General features: G+C 34.4%; 2 protein-coding genes across 7 annotated transcripts; one reads left to right on the forward strand and one right to left on the reverse strand.

The window, feature by feature from the left end:
- Positions 1-151: 151 nt before the first annotated feature.
- Positions 152-16,002, forward strand: LOC130614193 (organic cation transporter-like protein). 5 transcript variants are annotated; one of them, XM_057435606.1, is made up of 11 exons: positions 152-239; positions 8,660-9,033; positions 9,670-9,773; positions 10,644-10,967; positions 11,291-11,500; positions 12,620-12,754; positions 12,982-13,076; positions 13,253-13,361; positions 13,737-13,945; positions 15,096-15,129; positions 15,254-16,002. In XM_057435606.1, exons 1-11 carry the CDS (start codon positions 167-169, stop codon positions 15,282-15,284), a joined length of 1,698 nt encoding a protein of 565 aa, XP_057291589.1. In that variant the 5' UTR covers positions 152-166; the 3' UTR covers positions 15,285-16,002. The 5 variants fall into 5 exon arrangements, with proteins under 5 accessions (XP_057291589.1, XP_057291590.1, XP_057291588.1 ...); XM_057435607.1 differs by lacking the exon at positions 152-239 and adding an exon at positions 5,433-5,580; XM_057435605.1 differs by lacking the exon at positions 152-239 and adding an exon at positions 7,010-7,103.
- A 2,191-nt stretch (positions 16,003-18,193) lies between these two features.
- On the reverse strand, positions 18,194-25,474 carry LOC130614196 (organic cation transporter protein-like). Of its 2 annotated transcripts, XM_057435615.1 has the most exons (10): positions 25,413-25,474; positions 24,051-24,410; positions 23,265-23,368; positions 22,106-22,429; positions 21,610-21,819; positions 21,039-21,173; positions 20,786-20,880; positions 20,126-20,234; positions 18,942-19,138; positions 18,211-18,386 (listed from the first exon to the last, which is right to left on the reverse strand). In XM_057435615.1, the coding sequence occupies exons 2-10, from the start codon at positions 24,399-24,401 to the stop codon at positions 18,340-18,342; spliced, it is 1,572 nt and encodes a 523-aa protein (XP_057291598.1). In that variant the 5' UTR covers positions 24,402-24,410; positions 25,413-25,474; the 3' UTR covers positions 18,211-18,339. The 2 variants fall into 2 exon arrangements, with proteins under 2 accessions (XP_057291599.1, XP_057291598.1); XM_057435616.1 differs by lacking the exon at positions 18,942-19,138 and having other exon boundaries at positions 18,194-18,386.
- Positions 25,475-25,763: the final 289 nt, after the last annotated feature.

Raw genomic sequence — 25,763 nt, forward strand, 5'->3', positions numbered from 1 at the left:
CATGGGGTAGCACTAATATAACGAGATTAAAAAAACTGCACATTCAGCAAAAACACGCCAGTAGGATTATATTACGACAGAACAAATGTTCCCATTCTAGACCACGCTACAAGGACTTGGTATTCTTAATGTATGTCAGCTAAAAAGTTTTCAAGTCCTTATTTTCATGTATAAGATTAAAAATTTAATAGCACCAAATATATTTATCCTTGGAGGAAAGAATACTACTACATTTTCAGGTAACAATTTTCTTTGGCCAAAAATCATATCTAATGTAACAAAATTTTCAATATCAAACCGAGGTCCAAAACTTTGGAGCATGTCTCTAAATGATGAGATAAAAAGCATTCTTCTGAAACAACTCTACGTGTGTTATTTAAACGCTTTCTTTTATTTAACGTAACGTTAAATATTTTATTTAAATTTTTTATTTGTCAATTCTTATTTGACAGCTCTTTTAATGACGGCTATGTAAGGTGTAGAATGATATGAGTCGTCTACTTACTCCTGCTACATATACATATACATCGCACTGTAGATATTCATGCTTGTACTTATGTGTATGTAGAACATTTATCGGTAATTTTAAAATAGTTGTATGTAAATTACTTTTGGCGATAAAAAAAACTACGGTGAGGTACTAAAATTTTAGTGGAGCTGTAGAGAACACATCAAAACTGAATATCATTGGCGTAGAAGATACCCCAGAACGAGGTTGAGAATTGAACGCTTCGCGGAAAAAAATGTTGCGCAAAAATACTTATTTTTTGCGAACTTTGCTACGCGGGATTAGGTCGCGTGAAAGAAAAAAAAAACCCGAATAAAGAGAGTTAAAATTTCGTAAAACCTTTTTACGCAGAATTATAAAATTAAAGGTTAACAATGATAATCACAACATTGTTAGTGTTGGTCGACGTAAAGACTGACGAAGCTTATGGGCACCATTAAGTCATGCACAATTTTCCCTTTATACAGCAAAAACCTTTTCTGTTGAAAGATGTGCAATACATTGAGAAAAAATTCACGAATTAAAGGAATGTGCGTCGTTAAATACGCTCTTTTAATCGGGAGATAATAGACGGAACTCTGTTAATAATTTAGACTTTCACGTCACTGTCTTATGTATAACCTCATGATGTTTTGTTCCGCGAAACAGAGGACTAATGAATTAGCTTGTGGCATTTTTCACGTAAAAATACCGGCATCAGATTTGAAAATCTATTTTTTGTGGCTACGTAAGTACCGCAGGAATCTACTGTAATGAGTTTTGAACACTCACAGGAAACAATTGAAACAAAAACAAACAATCTACAAAGTTGAATGCTACCGTGGTGTATTACAACACTTTTGTTTCTACATATTGTAAATCCGAAATCATAATGCGCATACTTTTACGCAGCCGCATACAATTTAGCGTAGCCGCGTGTTTTTAGGAGGAGGCTCTATTTCTTTGTTACATTCCAGTTTTACAACAGGAATAAATAAATGATATTGTCACAACGTGGAGTTCAAGCAACGTATGACAATCTTCAAGCACACCAGGAGGCCATCCAGATTTACTTTTCTATATCTCATCATCAATTGGCTATTCAAATCAGGGACTACCTGTAGATCGTATACAAATATCTGTGGCAGAAATAAACATAGGGAAGAGTCATCACACAGTCTTTAAAGACAAAGATTCGCATGACTTATTGATTAGTTATATGCAGACACTTTACTTGCAAGCGCCTATGGACGCAGAACAATCGTTCAAAGCATATGTACAATTGTTTGGGAATGTAAGCAATGATGAATTCATGGTAACTACATTAAGGCAAAACATACACATTCATAACGAAGTTTTTCTTAACACAACAACTGAATATACAGATCATCAAAGTAGAGTAGTTTTACAATATATATATATATATATATATATATATATTTGTAAAAGAGTGGTATTATTGACAACTGGTAGACTTTTCTGAGAAAACAAAACTACACGAATGGAAACAGTGAACCTTGTGCTGTAAATTTAATAGTAGAGGGTAGCCATAATAATATCCATAGCAAAATGGTAACACTCTTGGGGAGAAAGAATTATATAGAGGTAACCTAATTGTCATAAACAGACCTGTCGTAATAGTCTTTGGCTATTTTAATTTCAGTTCGCCCGACCTTCGCTTTGACATTTAACCCTACACAAACTCTAGTCAGTACAGGGTCGTCGCCCATCGTGGCTCGTGTAACCACTAAGCGTTTGCGTCATTCTTACATCGCAGGCGTTAGACCACTCCAGTAAATACAAATAACATAAGACAGGCGTTTTAGCATGCGCACTGTTTTTGTAGCAGCCGCATGCCTTTATCCTTATGTGCACATTCTATCGACTGTTTGCGTACTGCATGGACGCAAGCTCTGTCATCAGCTTACTTTTAAATTCATCCCGATTCCTGCTAGGTGCAAGTATTCGGCGTTTGATATTAACTACTCATAAACTGTACATTACGTTACTTACCTAAGGCGCAGTGGTTCTCTGAACCAATCAATACCTCACCATTACAGATGCAATTTATTTGACAATTATAATTACCCATAGAGTCACTTAGTTTTCTTTAGAAATGAAGAAAGACGCTGTTTTCTCTATCCTTATAAACCTCGCTAATAATCGCACGGATTTTGTTATTATTCTATTACCAAATCTGTTAAGCATGGCCAACAAACAAATCGAGAAAGAACTATTTGTTATAAACAGACCCTTCATAATGACTGACCGCTAACGCTATGTCGGGTAGTTTTAATTCTATCATGGATCAACTTCACTACCCGAGCAGAAAACAATATTAGAAACAAGCCCTGTGTATCTAATGAAGCCCTTTTTTTTCTTTGGTCATCCCTTTATCCACAAAACCTTCTTTCTATTTACTCAATACTCTAAATAAGGACAGCAAATCCAAAAACATGTTAGTAAGCGATGAGAGACAAAAGCCTTGGGGACAAGGTTGCTCCAAATACATTAAACAAGTCAAACGTCTTTTTCAGTAACTTTTTTTCACTTATCGCTACTTTGATAGTAATTCAGTCATTCAGGGAATAGCAGAGAGGGATTAAAATAAAGGTACAACTGGAAGAAGAAAGAGTAGAACTTTTGCCTCCAGTAGGAATTGTACCACGTGACGCTACTCTGACTATTATTCAAGAAAAGAAAAGAGAAAACAACGGGGATGAAGTATAAGTAACTCATATCATAAATCGATAACAAAACAGTACTAACGTAACAAAACAAAAAATGAAGATTTTTAGGACTTTTTATCTTAACTTATATATTTTTAGTCTAAAATATAAAAATGCTTAGACAAATGGACAAAAGGATAATACAAACCGGTATAGCTATATCGGAAATTCAAAAAAAAAAAAAGAAAAAAAATAGCAACGCCCAAAATTTTCAGTCTTGATGTAAAATCACACTGTGTTTTGCGTCATTGTTTTGACATGACATAGCCACTATTGTTATTTTCAGAAACTAGCCGGGTATGTGCATTCAATTAAAAAGAGATTGTTTTGGTAGATACGCACGGACTATTATGGCAAAAACATACTGTATGACGAAACGTTTTGGCGCTCAAATCTATCTATATGATATGAATGGACGGGGGTATGAATTACAAGTTACGTACAAAAGATTTAATAGATTTAGGTTTAAATAATAAATAGATTCAAAGTAAGACCCCGCGCTGCCATTTTTAGCTGACAGAAACACGAGAGTGTGCGGATAGTTTAGAGTTCCTTTTTCATGATTAACGGTAATATTTCTGCGTTCTCGCAGATTTGATTTTTAAGACGAAGATTTTATCGCTTGTGTGATTTCCATTAAGTTCGTATACCATTTTGTTTCTACATGCCGCAATCGATGTAAAGAGTAATGCAATCATTTTATTTATAAGTGATCTGATTGGCTATCGCTCAAAAACTATACCTCACAAGGCTAAATTCATTTAACTTTCCAAGGGAACTTTTTTTTTACTTTATCACAAAACATTTCCGAAGCAGGCAGCGTTGTTTGTCTAATGCGCATGTACAAGAAACCGCCCGGGCTCTTTAATCGGTGCAGGACAAAATGCTACTTTACGGAAATACACCTTAATATGTTCTTATACTTGCTTATTCAGGTTTCCAGCCTACTGAAAGTAAGTAACGCTAAGCCTGTACCATACAGTCATTATGTACAAAACCCAACCTCGTCCCCAAACCGTTTCGTCCGAAATTGTCAAGAAAAGATTCAAAATTCAGGGCATGAGATTACATTTGTTTAAAAATCTGATAAGCAGCTTCAGGTCTCTGTAAAAACTACGAACAGAAACGTTCTTGTATGCGTTCTTAAAATCGATTTTAGGACCGTAAAAGCAAACATTTCATCTGACATCCTGAGAACTTTGCGATTCTCTGTCATATTTTTGTTCATGTGAGAATTTTACATATCACGATGCGTAGGTGTGCGAATCGATAAAAAAGCAACCAGGCGGTATTTTCATCAAATAATTCCATACATATGCTCTATTAGATATTTTATAGTACAGCCCATTATATCTTAATAACGCTCATTGCATAAAGTTATATAATGGATGAAAATAACGCTTTTGATGTGTTCATTATATCTTTAATTGTTGCTGTGCAATTAATATTTCCTTCAGGGTTGAATATTTTGAGTGCCATTGAGAAAAAAACAAGCCTATAGTGTCTTGCTTAAACAAAATAATTATGTCATATATATTTTGAATGGTAAGGATGAGGAGACATATGTTAAAGTAACTTTCAATGGAACAAGTTGTTGGACGATTGCTTAGCTACATTTAGCAAGAATTTGCGTATTATTGACGTTGTTTAGACTGGAATGTAGTGCTTTTTATATTTTGGGATCTATTAATAAGGTCACAAAATGGTGCACTATATTTCCCTTGGGAATACTTTCCAGATTGGAAAACGATTAAAGTGCTTGTTATGATTGGTGAAAACTTTTTATTAAAATACAAGATTTGCGTTATCAAGCGATTAGAATACTCAGAAACAAGTTTGTAGCGAGTTTAACTACAACAATTAGCTATTCCCACGGCATGTATGCTTTCATCGTTAATAGCTAATTGACAGCAAAATTACTATAGCTATCTTTATGTTCAGTGCTCTAAGTTTTAAACTCCAATGCACAATATCAAAAGCGTTACAACGGAGTGCAGTTCGTCCGATTTTTACTACTCTTCCTACTGAAGTAATCGCAATGCTGCTCTCCCACACAGGGATTTTAATAGTAGGCACTTATCTATTTTTTTCCCAAGGAGGCAAATTAATTATTTTTTTTGTTTTGTTTCGGACTCGTAAGAATTAAATAACATGCCATGAAATGTTTTTAGATCAATGGTATTACTTAGTTGAACTTTAATGTACAAAAATTTTTTCCCACTATTTCATCTAATCAGCGGATAATTAATCCTATATATAATATCAATATTATAGTCGATAATATGTTTTTGTTCTCAAAGAGGATGTGTTAAGATTTGTCGTGTAAAAGAGAGAGAAAGAAATCATAATTACATAGAGTGAGAGGTATGAACACAATCCAGATTTAGTTTTTATTTTTTATTTTTACAACTTGTGGCGTTGTTTAATTTTAAATGTTCAGGATTAGTTTTATCTTCGGTTTTGTTTTATTTTTAAATTTATTCGCTATCTTTGCTGTTATTGTTTCTGATGTTATCGCTTCTGTTGTTATCGTCGCCGTCATCTGCTTTGTTATCGCTTCTGTTGTTATCGTCGCCGTCATCTACTTCATTATCGCTTCTGTTGTTATCGTCGCCGTCATCTGCTTTGTTATCGCTTCTGGTGTTATTGTCGCCGTCATCTGCTTTGTTATCGCTTCTGTTGTTATTGTCGCCGTCATCTGCTTCGTTATCGCTTCTGTTGTCAATTGTTGCCGTCATCTGCTTCGTTAACGCTTCTGTTGTCAATTGTTGCCGTCATCTGCTTCGTTATTGCTGCAGTTATTGCCGTCGTTGTCTTCGTCATATCGTTATATTCTACTTCATCATCGCTGTTTTCATTGTTATTGTGCTGTACCTTACACTTTTTTGTTTCAGCACTGTAATTCTTAGAAAATCGACATTTTATGCCTTAAATAATTTTCAAAGTTATACTTGAATAAATATTTTAAGCAATGATCTTAGTTAAAACAGTTCGAAAATGTGAAGGCATTTAAATTATGGTTAAACGAACCAATGTATATCACAATAAAATAATCTACATTTCAGTTTATTTGAATTTCGCGCCCAAAAAAATTTCCAGTCTCTGTTGTTCGAGCTTCCGCATTATGTTTATAATATTTTTTACAATTTCGGAAATTAAACTTCGTTAGATGTTGTTGAGAATTGTTACAAAAAAGCGTGTAACTTTATTGTTGTCATTGTTTTAAATATTGCCCATTTTAGTTTAAATTTAAAAAAATTTTTTTGATAGACATTTTTTTTTTCTTGTTGATATGTTGTGTAAAATAAGTTGGAGACAAAAGCTATATTTGACTTTCCATTAGGCAAATTGATCAACAACTACCGCTACCGTTGAAGTGAATTTTCTGACAGTTTTTGCTACACAACACTGTTTTGACATATTTAAACGCTATAGGTTTGAGAAAAATACTTAAAAGAACGAGAAAACTTATTATCTAATTTTCAACCTGTTAACAAAAGTTGGAGTTATCGAAATAGCAGAACCTCCCATTCCTTCTCTTTCCTACAGTTGCAGCTGTATCAATTGCCATTAGAGACTCTATTGCAAAACGTCTTATACTTTTTGTATACAAAACAGACGTTAATATTGAGTATACACATATCCTTCTCTTCTTGTATATTCAACGGCTGCTACACAAAATTTACCTCGTCATATAGATTCCAGCCGCTATCGTATTTTTAAGACAATTAGAGAAATTAATATATAAATTGATTATAATCTACTGAAATTACAAATATTTTTGTTCAAAACATATCCGATTTAATTAATGGGTTTAAGTACTAAGCTTGGCTTAAAAAAATATTTTTCAAACTTGTTTGTGTTACTGAGCTGTTTATTGTTTGAAGGTAAGTACTGTCTTGAAACATCTGGTGCAGCGAGTGTTATGTTGGGTCCGTTTTGGGTAAGCATTTGTATCTTTCATTATCATACAACAGTTTGTATTTTTTTTCGATACCTTTCGTGAGTGTAAATATTAAAAAACACTGAAGTTTTACCACCTTGCGTGTTGTACTTAACTTAATTAACCTGTGTCTATTGGACAGTATAAAAAATAATCCGGGGAAATCTCCAAGAAACTCAAGATATCAGGGGGAAGGTGTATAATACTAATTTTCCAGTCAATTATTTTGTCCATTTAAACTCTCGTTCATGCTGTTTCACGTCACTACCAGTCTTTGTTGACAAATGTTTTTTTTTTAGGCATAAATACGACACAAGGTACTCCAAAGTTAACTTCGTTATACCAAAAACAACTCTAAAATTGAGCGGTTATTCCATTAAAACTAGAGGACCACAGTTGTGGAACAGACTTTTAGACCATAAGTTTAAGATGAATATTACTATAGGACGATTCAAAAGGGTTATAAAGAATCTCCTCCTTGATAATGACAATGACGTGACTCGATTTCTCTCGATGTCTTAGTGTGATTCAACAATTTCTCAACTATTAAGGGGGGCTTGATGATAACACAATCTGCGTCTTCTACTTGCTCCAGCCAACATGTTTGTAACTTTTGTTAGCATTTTACTTTTATTTTAACAGCGAAATATATCTTATCTTATCCAAAATATATATATATATCTTTCGGAAATTTCGTCTACTCCCTTTCTCTTGTTTCAAGATTCATATTGGTATACACGTTTTTTTTTATAAGAACACTTACCTTGACAGAACCCTTTAAATGTTCTTACCTTTTTCAATTTGAAGACTTAAAATGTTCTTAAATTGTTCTTAATTTTCCTCTTATTTTAGAAGGAGGATGCCAGTACATGTTGCTATTGACAAAGCCTGAAATGTTCTTAACATATTTTACGTTTTGGACCTCTGAATTACATGTCCTTATAAACTTAGTTCTTATAAAACAACACGTAAACAAAATAAAAAAGCACGATTTTTTCAGTCTTTTTTTTAATTTCCCGTTTTTTTAAAGACAGAAAATTTGATTAATAAAAAAAAACCGCATTTATAATTTTTAAGAATTTTATTAAAGCAGCTATGCTTTGATCACATTGTTTATTTTTCGCTTAATTCTTCTAATAAATCTTTATTAATCAGACCAATCCTATCAACGTAATCTATCCCTGTTCACACACACACTGATACATTCTAACAAAACTTGTCTGTAGATGTTCATAAAACAACGTTATCAAACATTTAAAACAGATGTTTGATGGAACGGCTAGTGGTGACGATTCAAATTTGCAGGGTCCTTGGCGTTCATATGTCATATTTTTCTTCACCATCAAACTTCCTATTGTTTTTGTGGTAAGGGGGATTCCCATCAACATACATACGCAATTAATGTGACATAAAAATTGTCATTATCAAGAAGATGAAACGAGAAGATGGAGTATAAAAGTTTTAAAATGATTTCTAAAGATACTCAAATTCTTCTTTCAGATTGTAAACAACTAAATAGAGTTATGTCAAGTGAACACGAAGAGACGAAAGATGAGAAGGTGTTGGTGGATTCAAGCGACAATTTCACTGATGTTGATTCCATCATTGTGAGCATTGGAGAGTATGGTAAAAGTCAGATTATTTTAACAGCCATGTTTTGTCTCATCATGATACCACCGGTCTATCAGACATTAAGTATGGCTTTTGTTGCTTATAATCCTTCCTGGAGATGTTCAGAGTTGGGGAAGGTGACTGGTCAATGTACTAAAGATGGTACCTTTAGTAGTGGTGAGGATGGCTATCAGGCTCGATGCGAAATGAACAGATCTGCATGGGAGTTTACGAAGTCAAAAAAATTTTCTATCGTAACTGAGGTAATTTCTTATGCGTTTTGAAATGAAGTATCCCACCTTTTGAAAATATTTTGAACGGTTGCTAAGGAAATCCTGTCCATGGATATGTTTTAATGAAGTTAGGTAAGCTAGATTTTCTACGCTTTTACCGTGGGGTTCGATTATGGTGCGTTAGCATAAAGCAAAAATCTCAGCCTTGTACTATTCCTTAAAGAATACGCAGCTGTTTGTCTTCTTTGGCTAAAAAATAATTACCTAAGTTGAAACTGGTGGCTAAGGAAAAGATCTAGACATTTCATGTTTGTTACTATTGGGTAGCCAAATTCATCCTTTTTCTAAAACCTGAAAGCATGGAAATATGGAAATCATTCTTGAGACTCTTTAACATAAAATTGTTTTTAATCTCAAAGAGTTCTGGGGACGAGAATTCATGGCAATATTCCGAAAAGTTTGATAAAAGAGACTTTATTGTCTATAACATACAAACTGTCTTTTTTTTCATTAGGATACTTTAAACGTTCTTAGTCGTCTCAATCCGATCTCTTTTATCGCAAAATCAACATCAGATCTCAATGTCAATTTTTTACTTTTATTTGGTGAACATATACTTTGTAAATTATATATTATTTACTCAATTTTTCTTTCTTCTTCTTCTAGTTTGATCTGGTTTGTGAAAAAAAGGAATTGGCGGTTGCGGCAAATTCAGCAATGTATCTTGGTTGGGCGGTTGGCGCAATTGTGCTTGGATGGGTGTCAGATAGGTATTTATTTTCGGAATAATACTTCAAAAATCATCTTCCTAGATCTTGTGTTCCCTCTGGCTGTTAAACATTAGAGATCAACCTCGATCCCAAGACCTGTAGCTTTTTTTGATCTAACAATGAAACTCGTACGCGTTTCATCCTGACATAAATTACATTTCCAATGTGTGGTTCGCCTAAATGAGAAGAAGTTTTTCAATAAAAACAAGACGTATGATATACGCAAACAACCTCGCGAATAAAGTTTACAAAAAGCTGTCTATCAAATTGGGATTTTTGTTACGAAGTTAGACACGACATATTTTACTATTCAGATACGCAATAATATTTGTTACACACTTATTTAACAAAATTGATTTGTGAGACCTTCCTGAACGGAATATTCCTCGAACTTTTAATTTTCGATGGGTCCGTCTTGGGTGAACCGACTGACAGGAAGAAGAAAGACCACAAACCCACAAACCCCAAAATTTGCGAAATTCATTAATTCAGTTAATTCTGCCTACATTCACTTTTAAAAAGTTTGGTGGAAACAACTTTATTTACTAGTTAGTTAAACAAGTGTTTTGAACACTTGTCTTCTCTTTTTAAAAAAGAAAAAAGAAAAAAAAAGTAAAAATAGTTACCAAGATGAGATTCGAACACACGACGACTCCCGTGTCGGTGCTCAGAGAGGCAAAAATTTCCATTCTTGTAGGACACATTTGCGTTTTAATACAAGCTCACGAGCTTGTAAAAATAGCAAAAGGAGGTTGCAATGAGCAAACCCCGCCCTTCACAGACTGATGACATGAAAATAGAAGTTTCTGATTTGAATGCAACAGAATTAAGCCTTTACTTACTATTCCTATGATATTTTTTTTTTTTCAGATACGGACGAAAGATTGTTCTCTTCCCATCATATTTCGTGGTTATCCTTGCTTCATTTGCAGCTGGATATTCTCCAAACTTCGGACTCTTTTTCTTTTTACGTGGCATGATTGGATTCTTTCTTGGTGGAGTAATTTTAACTTTGTTTATCGTGTGCGCGGAGCTAGTAGGACCCAAGCAGCGTGCGTTGGCCTCTACGTTGGTCTGGTTTGCGTTCACCACTTCACTTTGTATGTTGGGCTTGCAAGCTTATCTTCTTCCAGATTGGAGATTGCTGTTGAAAGTAACGTCCATGCCATATGTTATTTTAATACTGCTGTGGAAGTGAGTTTTTTTACATCATGTTATTTACATAGCGGAAAACCCGGCGGAATATTTCTTGCATCCTTAGCAAGAATCCTAATTTATTCAGCGGATGCACCATATCAGTAGATAAACATTTCGTGCCTCCTTTTGCACGACCCTGTCCACGTGCACACGCAAACAAAATTCGGATATTACTATAGACATAAAATATTCTGTACTATAACGTCTGAACTTAGCAATTTAGATAAGGTTTATATATGCCGGCAGACGGCGTTTTAGGTGTATATTTGCGACATCACTTTTAGGAGCTGTAAAATTTAACGTAAAAACTCTTTTCATAGGTTTATACCTGAGTCTGTCCGTTGGCTTCACGTGAAAGGAAGGAATGATGAAGCCGAAAAAATTCTCCGAAAAGTCGCCAAAGTAAATAAAAATGCGTATCCCGCTTCTAAATTATGTGAAATATCACAAGAAAAGAGCTCAGGAAGTTTTCGCAACTTGTTTTCAACTAAGAAGATTACTATGCTCACACTCAGTATGTGTTTTATTTGGTAAGTTTGACCACAGCTTTATTTTGTCTGTTTAGACACAATTATGTTTTATTTGGTCAGTTTGACCACTATTATTTAATAAGTTTAACCGCTTTTGTGTTTTCATCTCATCCGACCAAGGAGAACACTACAGAGAAAACAGGAATACTTGTTTTTTATTTCCAAACACGTCACTAAACTCCATCGTATGAAAATTAGAAACAGACATAAATTACTATGCAGTAATCTGGTATGAATGCAACGCTCTGGTTAATCTTCAGTTTATAGTTTACTATCAGACGTGGCTTTACTTTGCTTACAATAAGCTGTTGTTCTTAACCACATAGTTCAACTTTCTTAGCAACAACGACTGCACTGTGCCTAGGATTAGTCTAGATTTTACTAGACATCCTAACCACCGATCCTAACAAACACTTTCGCTCACAAAATTAACTATATTAAAATACTTAACTTTCCGTCTGTGAGCCAAACATGGTAGCTGTGTGTAGCGACGGGGGAATTTCCGCGGTTTTTTCCGACGGGGGAATTTTCGCGGGTTTTTCAGAAGAATGTATTCCCCTTGGTTTTTCCGACGAATGAATTTCTGTGGATTTTTCCAACGGCCTTATGACTAGTTTTTATATTTGTTGGTCGTCTTTCCGTCATAATAACAAGGCCAAAGAACCCTAAGTCTAATTGTTTCATTTTTAACAATTATTCCTTATTTCAAAATGTTTTTTTCCTATACCTCTCTAGGCGAGTCAAAACAAAGGGTAAACGTTGATTTTGAGTCTTCTGAAACTGTTATACCGGCTAGTTGGAAAATATAGTCTAGATACTGTTAATGCCCTAATAAACACCCTGGGCGTTAATTTAATTTTTGAGATTTTTAGGGAAGCGTTTATTAAGAACGGGCGCTATATTAAGACAGGGCGTTTATTAAAAAACTAAGAAATTTGACTATTTATTTTTGACCTACATTTTCTTCATAAACCCAACGCAAAATAAATTGCTTACGGGGCGCCCGTTTTTAACTGAAGAATGGGGCGTTTATTAAAGACGTTTGCTCATTAGCGACCGGACAATCAACAGGGCGTTTATTAGAGCATTTAGGTCATTTCCCCTTTGTATTTTCACTAGGTTTGTCAACGGGATGGTGTACTACGGAATTTCCTTAGCTTCTGACGATCTTGGTGGCAACATGTATCGTGATTTCGTATTAACAAGCTTGGTTGAAATACCAGGAAATATACTTGTGATTGTGCTGTCGAATAGGTAAAGAAAAGATTTTCTAATTGTTTAGAAATATTTGATGTTAATTCTATATCTGGCATCTGGCATGAAACCAATACAACACGCCATTTTTAAAGTTTTTTATGTTTCCTAAGAAAAGAAAAACAAAAACAACAGAAGTCATAATGGTAGGTCATTAGAATCTCACTAGATTAGTACTTTTTTATCTCATTGGAGAATAATTTTTTAGAGAAATTTATCGATTTTAGGTACGGTCGAAAAAAAGCAACTACAGGATCCATGTTTATTACTGCTTTCTCTTTACTTGTGGTAGCCATCATTCCAGGAAGAACAGAAAACCATGGTAGTTTACTATAATTTTTTTGTTGCATACCATTTTCAGTTTTTGGAACCCTTTATTGTACACTTTTTTAATGCATTATACGGCGATATTACAACTTTTCAGTTGGCGTAGGGCTTTGCACCGATGATAGCCACCAGGGTACAACTTTTGTAACACTCTCTGTTTCTATTTTTCAGCATATAACTGGTCACGTGTAAGCTTTGGCATGCTGGGAAAATTATTCATTACCACAGCATTTGATTCTGTCTACATTTTAGCTGCTGAACTATATCCAACGGTAGTAAGGTATGAACTGATGTGTAAATAACAATTAAAACGTAAAAAGACGAAGTGTTGCCATGACAACATAAAATGTACTTCAGTATGCATGCCCTAAGTGATACGTAAAGTTTGAATTTTTAATAGGCTTAAATGATCATAATAAATTCCTGCGGAAACCCAGTTTATATTAGAGGGGACACACCCCTCTTTTACGGTTTGATATAGGATTTCAAAATTTTCCTTCTTTTGTTGAGTCTTTTTGTTGAGTCTTGAAAAATTCTTACCAAATGCGTAACTCTCTCATCGTGAGGCATCAATCTAATTAATCCCCTCAAGTAACGACCCTCTATAGCGAACATTTTTCTTTGTTTAAACTTTTGCTACTATCATTATTTTTAGGTCTCAAGCGATGGCCCTTCTCTCAGTTGTTAGCAGAGTAGGTGCTGCTTCTGCGCCATGGGTGGCACAAGGCTTACGGGTGCTTCATTTTACAGTTCCGTTTTATTTTATGGGAGTGTTAACCTTAGTGGCGGCGTTAATGTGTTTGACATTAACAGAAACAAAAGGAAAACCGACCGCAGAGACGTTTTGTAGCGACACAAACAACTGTAAGTTTTAAGTTCTATCACGTGGCTGAGTGATTGCGTAGTTTGCTTCGCTATCACAAGTGTAATATCCTACTAATATTGGAAATAGGGAATATCTCAAGATGAAAAAACTCAGAATTTAACGTTTGTAGTCCAGTTTTTCATTTAGCGCCATTCACATATCTTGTTTTTTCTAAAGACCGCCAACTTCATCATAGAGGCGCTATTGCCTTCATAATGCTACACGTTATAAGCCGTTTAATCGACAATTGGGTATGCAATGCCGATATGCCAAAATGCGCACATTATTGTTTTTAATTCATATATCAGAACGCAATATCTTGTTTTCTCTGGTTGAGAAATAATTTTTTACGAGTATGTTTGAGGAAAATTTCTTCGATATATTTTTTGTCTGATAAAGTGCTCCAAGTTAAATAGATATATTCTGTTACTTTTTTTTATAACATTGTTCACCAATTATAAGAAATAAACTTCTGCTTTTCGGCGGGAAAAATACTTAATATTGCTAGAAAAATGCTTGAAATAAACAAATTTTTCAAATTCATCATATTTATGCAAATAAATAGTTCTGTTAATCCATGAAATTGAAAGCTTACTTAACAGACCACGTAACTATGCAGGAATTTTTTTATAGGAACATCTAAATAAATAAATATTTGTTTCTTAATGCTTTCTATATGCCGCCCCAGGCCGATTTGAATTAAATAAATTTTAATTAAATGGTACATGATAATTTCTTATAAAACAAGAGATTTTCATTCCTTCATTAATATAATTTATTAATAGATCAGCTTTTCTTCTGCAGTTCATTTAGCTCATCTTTTTAAAGTTTTTTAAATGGCAACATGGCATCCTCTAAAAACAGTAGCTAAACGCCCCCTTTCAATTAATACGCCCCTTTCTCATCGATACGCCCTGTTTTCATTAATACGCCCATACTTAAATAAAGCTTGATCGATTGCTTACAATAATTTTCGCTTAGAAAATAAAAAATCTTTCCAGTAAATATAAAAACAAACTATGATATTGGTAAAAAAAGTCACCTGGATATTTTGCAACAGCCAGAAGTTTTGGGTACGACATTCCTCAGGATAAAAGTAGAACTCGAGCTGAAGTACATATAAAATAATTTTTCTTGCTTTATTTTTAGCTGTGACTCTGGAAGTTAAAACGGAAAGCGAAAGGTCTGACTGTAATTTCTTTTGTTTCTTCTTGTTTTAAGACTGTTGCTTCTGAATTAAATTGCCTACGCATAAAAATTTCAAAAAAATACAACAGCGATTTAACTTATTTTGTTTTGTTTTTTAGCTCCCTTGATAAAGAAAACCTTGTCAACTAAAGTATCGTTCCAGTTAAAATATAATATTTTTAACAGAGACCGAATATCTTATCATTGTATATAGAACGTTTAATAAATATTAAGAAAATGACAATTCAATAAAAAAAGAGCTAACAGAGGGATGACAAGGACCCCCCGTAGCCCCCCTTCCTCCCACCCCTAAAAGACACCGTTTTACGTAACAGCTGTTGTTTTCGTTATGAACAGAAAAGTACTTCTTCCCATTTAAAAGGGTTTTAAATCGATGATTGTACGCTAGGGATACGCTAGGGGTAAGCCTAAACTGTGAATTGACATTCAGCTTACGGTTTTCCATTTGTGAGTCAACCCTTATTCAAAAATTATCTGTTCGGACCTTTCCATGGTGTTTGACATTCTAAATTTTCTTTCTACTCCAACTATGCGAGACAAATTTTGAATTTTGTGCCTCTTTACCCTTTAAATCTGAGTCACTTCCCCGCTGATAAAATTCAAACTGTATAGTATAAGTAGATGGTGTAATGAAAGAGTGGTTTAAAACTATGTCATATAGATGATATTAGTTAGTGTTTTGTCTTTTATATTTTGGTGTTATAGGATTTGTAGATAGAATAAACTTCTAACTTTGATTAGACTGGGAAGAGTCAAAGTTTTTGTGATGTATATATTTTGTGATTTTTTTGTGATGTATATTATTTTTTTCTTTTTTTTTCTAATCAACGAAACCAAAATATTGGGAGATTGTCTTGTTGTTATTCGAAACGAGAGGGTTGTTTTCCTTATCAGTGTCGAACACACGCGTTTTTGTTCAAAGGACGGTATGAAGAAAGATTTGCATACTTCACGCAACAAAAGTATTTTCAACGAATAACTGAAGCCCAGCTCTTCCTCTGTTAAGCTTTGCTTCAACGTCACATAACACGACACCCAATGCTGGAGGAAAACACAAAATACTGAATATGAGATGCAAAAAAAAGCATTTTTTCGGTAATAAAGGTAGAGGACTTAAGGAACACAGTCAAACAGGACAAGTATGCTCTGAAGCTTAGAAGTTTAATGAGACGAAGATGTTGTTAAAGAACAGCTGAGCCCTATGAAGTGTCAAAAATGTTATTGAAGATATTATTTCGGCCCGCCTGTTCAGCATTCATATTACTGTGGAAAGTTTATCATTTCTTACGAGCTAATAATTACGAGCTGCAATTATTAGCTCGTTTCTGATTATTTAATTTTTATGAATTTCGATCCTCTGCAATTATATAAATACATGCTCAACATCATTTTACTTTGCCCGATGATGGGAGAAGGATCTCCCGAAACGTCGCCTACTAAACTATCATGTTCAAGAAATGATAAACTTTCCACAGTAATGTCAAAAATGTGTTTATCACTTTCGCAGGTGTTACTGATAAGATTCTAAACATACCAAGAGCTTGTTTTATGGTTGCCTTATTAATTCTGAAGCTTAAAAGCCACCTGTGTGTTGATGAAAGGGACAAACAATAAAAAACTGAAATAACAAAGGTTAATTTGATGTTTCTTTGGACTTTGAGCATATCAACAAACTTTTCAATCAAGGTATTTTCTTCTGTTGCTAAATTGAAGTTTAACAATTCTTGAGTTGTTTAACTTTTTTCTTCACAAACAAGTGCAAGAAGATTATGTGTAGGTTAACCTAAAACCGAAAGTGAACTTCAATCTTTTAGTAAGTCGGTTCAAGGCGCATGCATTAAAGCACTCCATATTGCGCAATATTTATGAGCGCTTTTGCACACGCTGATTGTTTTGAAAGAAAAAATTATTCGGACTTTTTTAAGAAAGCTATAGGCGCAGTGTTACTAACATAATTTCATGATTCCGACCAATTATTTTGAAGAGTTGCCATTTTGAGTTCATGTGCGCATTTTTTCCCAGTGGATATGGTACCGCTTGAACGGGCGTCCGTGTAGCGATAATTACGTTAACTTAAAAGCAAAAGTGCACTTCAATCTTTTAGCAGGTCGATTCAAGGCGGACGCATCAAAATGCTCATAAAAATTGCGCAATATGTATTAGCGCTTTTGCACACGCAGATCGCTTCGAAAGTCAAAAGTATTCTGACTTTTTAAAGAACGCTATAAGCGCAGTGTATGCTAACGTAATTTCATGATTCCGCCCAATGATTTAGCTTGAAAAGCCGCTATTTTGAGCTCATGCATGCATATTTCTTTCTATTAGATATGGTAACGCTTGAACGGGCGTTCGTGTAGCGATAATTACGCAATTGAAGTGAACGTTCACCCTAAACATACTGAAAGATCTAACATATTCATCGTTCAAGACTAAAGACTTTTAGTATCATAATAACTTGTTTCTGTCTCCGTTCATACATCTTATGGAAAGACAAAGGTTGTAAATCGAAGAAAATCAAGCAAGGAGGTACCACCATCTTAACGTGCTGCTGTTTCCCAAACTTAGCAAAACAGATACCCAATTATTTTAAAATAGCTAACTAACTACGTTTTCTAAGTCCAACTAAATAATAGCTCGCCAAGCAACTGTCAATCATTCAAATAGTTCATGGTTATCAATTACACCGACTTACAGTCTCAAAGGAATATAAATTAAGCCATGATGAAGGGAAGTAGATTGTTTTAGGAGATCCTAGAACCGGTTGTGCAGTACCTGAATTTTCGTTAAATATCGCTTGACAATTCCTAACTACTTTGCCTAAATAGTTTGTACGATTAAAGAAACGAATTTATAAATCACTTTTACATATCCTCTTTATATGCGTAACACAAAAAGATATTTTGTCCGACCATTTCAATGCTAGAAATGTTTTGGCTGAAAATTTCGCCATCTTGTATTTTTCGTAAAGTCGAGACGCTAATCAGGCTACCTGTTAATTTCGGTTCTTTACGATTTTCAATAAAATTTTAAAGGACGCAATTTATTTTTATCTTTCACTATGAAAATAAATATAAGTTATACAAAATTCTATATGAACAGGGAATTTAATTTTTATCGTAAATTCCACAAATCATATTTGTTTCGAACTATTCTCGCCAAAAGAATGCAGTTGACACGGACAAGGTCAAACAGAAGCGTCTGCCATATTTGGATCTTTCGGAGGTGGTGTCTCTAAAAAAAGGTTTGACTATAGTTGTTTTCATACAAATAATAAATTTTTATAATAGTACTTTTCATTATAGCATTTTATTTATGTTCCCTCAGTGTTTTGTTTTTATATTCTTTTTATTTTTTGTGGAGATGACTATGATGTTCTCAGTGAAGATATGATGACTAATGAAATCGAAAGTTTCTAGTTACAGAATAAGTTGAGTCAAAACCGATGTCTGTTGGTAATGATTGAATTTCTTTATTTATTTGTCTTCATAATTAAGCGGATATGTCCACAAGCCAGCTAAATTTTTAGCACCATTATATAAATGTAGACGTTAACCCGTAGAAAAATCTGCGGGGTCACCCGTCAGTAAATTATAAACTCTGCGGGGGACCCAGAATAAAGCGGGGAGCAGCCATTTTGAACACACAGAATATGGCTATTATTAAAGAGATGTACAGTTTCTGTTTGTCCACTAATGACATGAAATTAATACTATGTTAAACAGAGTTTTATCCTGTCCTTACAAAAGTGTGATTTTTCAAAGAATGAGAAGGACAGATAATTGTTACCTTTTGTCAACACTTCTTCTAACACCAAACCCTTTGTTTCCTTTAAAAAGAAACTCAAAATCACATTACCGAAACATAATACAGTAAGTACGATGAATGGAAGTTGAAAATAAACTAAACGTAGTGCGTTGGACACCCAAGGAGAAACTGCTGCTCCGAGTAATAACATCGTAGAAAGTAAAGCCATTGCTTGAGTTCTATAATAAAAAATTGGACAATGATTGCAGAAATACACAAATTTAAATCGTGCTTGAATGTTGATCACAATCAAATAGATTACACAAGTATATCGATAATAATTATCTCTATAATAATAGCCGTCGTCTGTTTGTCTCTGCACGGACCCCCGCTGAGTTAGAAAATGATGTTACGGACAGACAAATATTAAATACGATATATTTTTTCCAATTTGTTGCGATGGGTAAATATAAAAGACGGGCGAACCCGTGGATTTTTCCACGGACAACGACTAGTCTATGTTATAATACCCGTATACGTCTGTCTGTCACGCAAAATGGTAGCTTAGCTGCACAATAGCAAGAAGCACGCAATGCGGTAGAAAAAGGACGGGAGAACCCGTGGATTTTCCACGAGCTAACGACTATTATTACTATTACTATTATTGCGACTATTTATACAGGATAGCCACTTCAGTGTTGGATTCACTGTTATCAATGTGGGCCCTATATTTTGAATGTATACATTAACTATACAACGACATTGCCTACCGAACCACGGACCTTGTAATTACGTAGCGAACTCTATAACCACATAGACCATGCGTCTTTCATTCTTGTCATTTTCTTAATTATAATATTCAAACGGCTTAATACGTCATTGTTAACTGTTTATATACGTCCATTTATCTATATTAAATACCCGTATACGTCTGTCTGTCTGTCTGTCACGCAAAATGGTAGCCTGGCTGCGCGAGAAGCGAGACGCACGCAATGCGGAATAAAAAGGACGGGCAAACCCGTGGATATTTCCACGAGCTTACGACTAGTATAAATATATTATTGAAAGTGTTAAGTACAATTAGGCTTCTTTTGTTTGTTTGTTTGTTTGTTTGTTTGTTTGTTGCCTTTCTTTATATATGAACAATGTTACGATGTTACTGTCCTTAGATTCGTATCTTTTCTCAAAGCAATGACTTCTTAATACACTTAGTTATGGAAGCGTACCTGACAACAGTGGGGAAGGTTTCAGCTGAGAGTAAATATACAGAATTAAATGAGATGGAAATGAAGAATTTTGCCATGATTCCAAAAAATGCTCTTGATATGCTGTAACCTAAAATTAGGAAAAAATTAAGAAGAGAAATAAGCTGGTTATAATTTCAAGTAAAATCTTCTTTTTTCACTTTTCAGTCTGAGAACCTATTTTAAAAGTCTACAGGGGTCGTCTTTCTTAAAATTACACGCTATTTCGTGTGCCCGTTACACAACACTTTTTTTGCGGACTGGCAGACTAAATGCTTTATCACGAGCCATCGTTATAATGTTATTACGAACCAAATGAGTTTTTTTGAAATTTTACGCTTAGTAATAATCTGCAACAAACGAGTTTTTTTATTACAGAGAGTTTTGGTGCATTAAATACTCCCTTTTACGCAAGCCGCAGATGTCGTACAAGCGCAATAACCGTTCAACTAGACAACTGTTTCAACATCAATTACACTTTCGATTTCTTATATTTTCCTTAAAAGGACTTTGCTGGAGATTAAAGCCATGATCTAACACACTGGATGTTTCCACTTCAAAGCATGTAATTATTCTGGAAATATTATTAACACATAATTTCGAGGCCCAACGAGGCTTTAAATATTGTCAACGAGGCCCTACCCGAGTGCGTTACATCCTCTGGTATACAAGCTACTGCAAGTAGACACCAAAAAGCGAAAAAAGTACTAGATATGGTACTCTTCTTTCGTCCAATCCTAAACAAATTAATAAAGATATGAACTTTGTTACTTTTTTTGATATGGGAACAAGTTGAAGCCGAATCAAAGAATCATTGCATTGTATTTTTTTTTTATAAAAATTAACTGTTAAATTGGGTTTTGAAAAGCAATAACGACATGCATATTTTACAAACCTATTACAAGCATAGATGACAACTGCATTTGCTGGAATTTCAACCAGGCTGACTAAAATAAAATCTAAATAAAACCTTCCACTCAGATACGAAGTTGCAAGAACGATTCCAGAGTATATCAGTTCGTTGATAAACCTAAAAAGAACACTTAGTTTGTTTGGCGCGCACTATAAAAAAAGATTTATTTTGATTTCAGCCATATTTTCACTTTCTTTTCGCCTGACATTTGATTATCGCAACATAAATTCAACTTATATTAGCGACTTGTAATAAATAGCTTTTCCATCACCCTGGAAAATAGTTCACCAAAGAGGAAATCGAAAAAATGGAGTATTTAAGATCTAAGGCGATAAATTACTGCTTGAAAATTTTTCTTAAAGAGCCTAAAACATTTAATGCATATCCTTCTTGCCAAACAAGGCTGGTATTCTTAAGGTGTTTGTAAGGTTTTCCATTTATTCTTACTTAGCATGACGAAATACAATAAAAGATGACAGCTTCATTCAGTAGTACGAGAAAGAACAACGAATCAAGGATTTTCTGTAATTTAGGCAACAAAATGTCTACTCACCAAACGACGCTTTGCAGGAGAACAGAACGTCGGAGTTGACAATCTTTGAACAAATCTAACATTGTACCTTCAGACTCTTTCTTGCTTATTTCAACGAGTGTCACATTGGGAAATTGCTTGTTATTTTGTTTCGCAATTTTCCGAAGTATCTTTTCTGCTTCATTATTTCTTTGATTTATACAAAGCCATCTTACAGATTCTGGAACCCATCTAAAAATTTAGAATCGAATTAAAAGTAAAAACAACCAACAACAACCAGCAACCAATAACCAACGACCAACAACCAGCAACCAATAACCAACGACCAACAACCAGCAACCAATAACCAACGACAACCAGCAACCAATAACCAACGACAACCAGCAACCAATAACCAACGACAACCAGCAACCAATAACCAACGACAACCAGCAACCAATAACCAACGATAACAACAACAACCACAACAAAAACAACGACAACAACAACAACAACAACAAATCTCAATATTACCTACCTCCAAAACAAAACAAATGAGATGTAAGGCGCACTTAAGATAATAGTTCTCATTCTCCATGATCTTATCAAGTAAGAATGTACCCCAATAAAAACAACTGATAAGGCGTACGCAACCCAAACCATATTGGAGGCTAACGAACGGTATTTTGAGCCAACCAATTCAGCTATTGTTACGTATAGCATAGGAACAACACCACTTGTGCAGAAACCAATGACAAGAGCTAAGCAGAAGAAGATGGTGTAGGTTGGAGCGAATGATTGTGCGAAACTAATCACCATGATTATGAAGTAACATATAAAAATGACTTTTTTTCGTCCATGCCTATAAAAAAAGAAGATCCATCGTATGCAATTAAATCCCAATTTGTCTATAACATTCACCTTTGATTTTTGCCCTTGTACCTACAAACCTAAAGGTAGCTACAGCATCATTGGTAACCTTGATATTTATTATTCCTGAGAACTAATTTTGGCGAGAGTTTTTGTTAAAAAAAAATTTAATTTTAAGAGAACTAATTTTCTCAAAGCTGGCAAGTCCTAATATATGGCGAGAATTAAAGTTCGCAAAAGTAAGAATTTGATTAAATTTTTTTTTAATTTATGCTGTTTTAAAAGATGTTTATGTTGAAGATAAACAGAGTCTACTGAAGGTAAAATTTACACATAATACATTTGTAGTTTAGGTAAAGTGTAAATCTTTTTTTCGAAAAGGAAAGAAAAATTCGTATTTCCCGAAAAAATTAATTCCTCTTAAGGTAATTTAGCATTTAAACAAAGTTCGGTCTAAGAAGATGTGTTCGATCAGAAATTGATTGTACTAGTCGGTCGCCCATGGAAAAATCCACTAGTTCGCCTGTCCTTTTTATAACGCATTGCGTGCGTCTTGCTACTTGCGCAGCTAAGCTACTATTTTGCGTGACAGACAGACAGACTAGTCGTTGCCCGTGGAAAAATCCACGGGTTTGCCCGTCCATTATATTTACCCGTCGCAACAAAGTGGATAAAGATATATCGCATTTGATATTCCGTAAAATTATTTTCTAACTCAGCGAAGGGTCTGCGCAGAGACAGACAGACAAAGGCTATTATAATAGAGATGTTGATTGTAAAAACTGGTGAAAAATTAAAAAAATTAAAGCTAGTAAAAAAAAACGTACCGAGCAGAAAGTTCACCAAGGACAATAGTTCCAAATATTGCTGAAATAACTGGCACAGACAAAACCAAAGCAGAAAGTATTTCTCTGTCACAAACAAGATTAAACTATGGAGAAAAAATAGAGGTAATGATCCAGAGAGGTCTCAGCTACATATAATGCCCGTATCACAAACATAAGCGTACAAACTGATGGATTAGGAGGCCAGATTTGACTGATAAATTTGCATTTGCCTAAAAAAAAGGCCAATGAAGGGAATTAAAAAAAGGAAAACGCGCTCGGTTTTAATAATATCTCGATCTTAATTAACAATTTAATAATATTAATGATTAAATGTTGAATCTACTTGAAATATGCATTGATATGTTGCAAAAATCTAGTTTACGTAAACGCGGAAAAATAGCTCGTAACATGACTTTACCCGTTTTGATCAAGACTCAACTGCAATGTTAACAAAACAGCACTTAAGCTCGACAGTTTTCTATTTATATTGGTAGTAAACTTAGCACTTCAGATAAAGAATCTTTTTTCTGGTTAAAACATTTGTTAGAGTTTTGACTGTAAACTATGTTAGAGATACGTACAGCATTGCTCTAACTTGCTTGCCTGCCACACAAGCCGGTTAGCGGTCAGTAGATGGCACCAAATGGGCTGAAAACACTGCATTTAAAGTGCGGTGGAGTGGATACTCGAACCTGAAACCTTATGAGTACAAGCAAATGCGCTACCACTACACCATCACCGGAGAAAAGACCTTCAAGGTATATTTTACCAAAAATAACTATCTACCTCGGTAGCTATGGAGAAATCATCCGCAACGACAAACTCCCACGAACTTCGATTCATCTTGCATCTCTCGTTGTATAAACCATCTCCAACATTAAAAGTATTATTAAGTAAGCATTCTCCGTTTTTTTCACCGGTACTTGAACATCTCCATGCCGGAAGGTGTGTCAAAAACACCAATGTAAACAACGGGTATACAGTAGGGACCATTAACAGACAAAGTAGAACTGTCAAGAAGATTTGGCTGCGTTCATATTCACCTATTTGAATAATGATATCGTCTATTGAGGCTGATTTAACATTACATTTCTGTAGCTCACCAGTTGAAATTTGCTTATCTTTTGTATCTGCCATCAGATCTATCTATGATTCAATAAATAAACCGAATTAATTAAAGAACAAAGGATGAAAATGTGGAGAAGCTATCAAATTTCTCTACACGGTTACATCTGTGTTTATATCAACCCTGATTAATGTTGAATTTATTAAATGAGGACGATTTATTTATATAAATATATATTTTATATGCAGTTGTAAATAGTAATTCGAATGTACAATAATAAATATTAGCATAAAACAATAGAGGCTTATTTCAATACCCTCCACTTGCCTCTACCATTTTATTATAAGTCGAAATATATCCATATCTATATCTACAGCGCATACTTAGCAACACCTTGAATTATTTGCGTCGCCATAACATTTTAATTACACATAAGGGCTGTTTTGTATTTCGCATGTGTTGAATGAGCAAGTGACACATGCCTCGCTCACCTGTATAGAAATACGAGGTAAACATTTTGCAAAAAAATAGTAGTTGTCATTTATCAATAGTTACTCAAAAAAATGAACCATCTGGACCTTATCGGTGTAAAAACGTCGGTAACACGTGACCAAATTTTGACTCAGTGACTTATAAATTTTTTTACCGATTTTTTACCGCCCAATCATTTTTACCAAGTTTTTACCACCCAACCATTTCTAATAGAACTGTTGTCAATGAGGGTCCTGTGATGAGGGTCCTAGTGCTTTTAAAGCTGCCATTTAAGCCACGGAAGGCGTGCAAGCACAACAGCCGCTCAACTATACAACCACCTGAGAAATCAATCTCATTCTCGTGCGGAACGTTAAGCAGAGACGATCGATTCACACTTTTATAGTATCTGACATGACTCAGCCAGGGTTTGAACTCAAGACCTTCCGCACTTGAGGCTAACGCTCTACCACAAGGCGATAAAGAACAAATACTTGCAAATGTTAAAAAATCTCACACAAGGGTGACTTCATCTCACACTGTATTACATATTGTCAGTAAAGATTTGCATAGAAGAGACAATACCTATTAAATACGTAAATTTAGTTTACCTATTTGAAGGTTTAAGTTTGTTCCAAAACGTTGATGATCTTCCTCACTGCTTCAGTATTTCTCAGGCTTACAAAATTCAAATAATATTTATTTATATAAAACTTTATTCAAATTTGTTTGTGAAGAAATGTAACATGATCTAAACAAATGTTAAAATCTTTTTAAAGTTTTTTGAACCAAAATAAGGAGTTGTTTTTTGCATGTAAGGAAGAGATCAAATGGGGTAACATTTTTTTTACACAACATTATCGAAGGTATCTTCTTATGTGCATGACAATAAAGATTTCACAACAAAAATATCCAACCAAAAATATAACTTTTTCACCTCAAATGTAGACGAAATAGATCAG

Source organism: Hydractinia symbiolongicarpus, chromosome 11, assembly GCF_029227915.1.
Source record: "Hydractinia symbiolongicarpus strain clone_291-10 chromosome 11, HSymV2.1, whole genome shotgun sequence".
NCBI lineage: Eukaryota > Metazoa > Cnidaria > Hydrozoa > Anthoathecata > Hydractiniidae > Hydractinia > Hydractinia symbiolongicarpus.

What these genes read in the sequence shown, in the direction of transcription:
- LOC130614193 (XM_057435605.1), top strand. Translation starts at nt 7,025, where the DNA reads ATGGGTTTAAGTACTAAGCTTGGCTTAAAAAAATATTTTTCAAACTTG. An exon ending in GAGCTGTTTATTGTTTGAAG is followed by an intron (nt 7,104 to 8,659) that starts GTAAGTACTGTC and finishes TTCTTCTTTCAG; the next exon opens with ATTGTAAACAACTAAATAGA. An exon ending in CTATATCCAACGGTAGTAAG is followed by an intron (nt 13,362 to 13,736) that starts GTATGAACTGAT and finishes CATTATTTTTAG; the next exon opens with GTCTCAAGCGATGGCCCTTC.
- LOC130614196 (XM_057435615.1), bottom strand. Translation starts at nt 24,401, where the DNA reads ATGGCAGATACAAAAGATAAGCAAATTTCAACTGGTGAGCTACAGAAA. An exon ending in ACCTTCCCCACTGTTGTCAG is followed by an intron (nt 19,139 to 20,125) that starts GTACGCTTCCAT and finishes TTTTTATTATAG; the next exon opens with AACTCAAGCAATGGCTTTAC. An exon ending in AGAAGAAGTGTTGACAAAAG is followed by an intron (nt 18,387 to 18,941) that starts GTAACAATTATC and finishes ACCTTTTTTTAG; the next exon opens with AGACACCACCTCCGAAAGAT.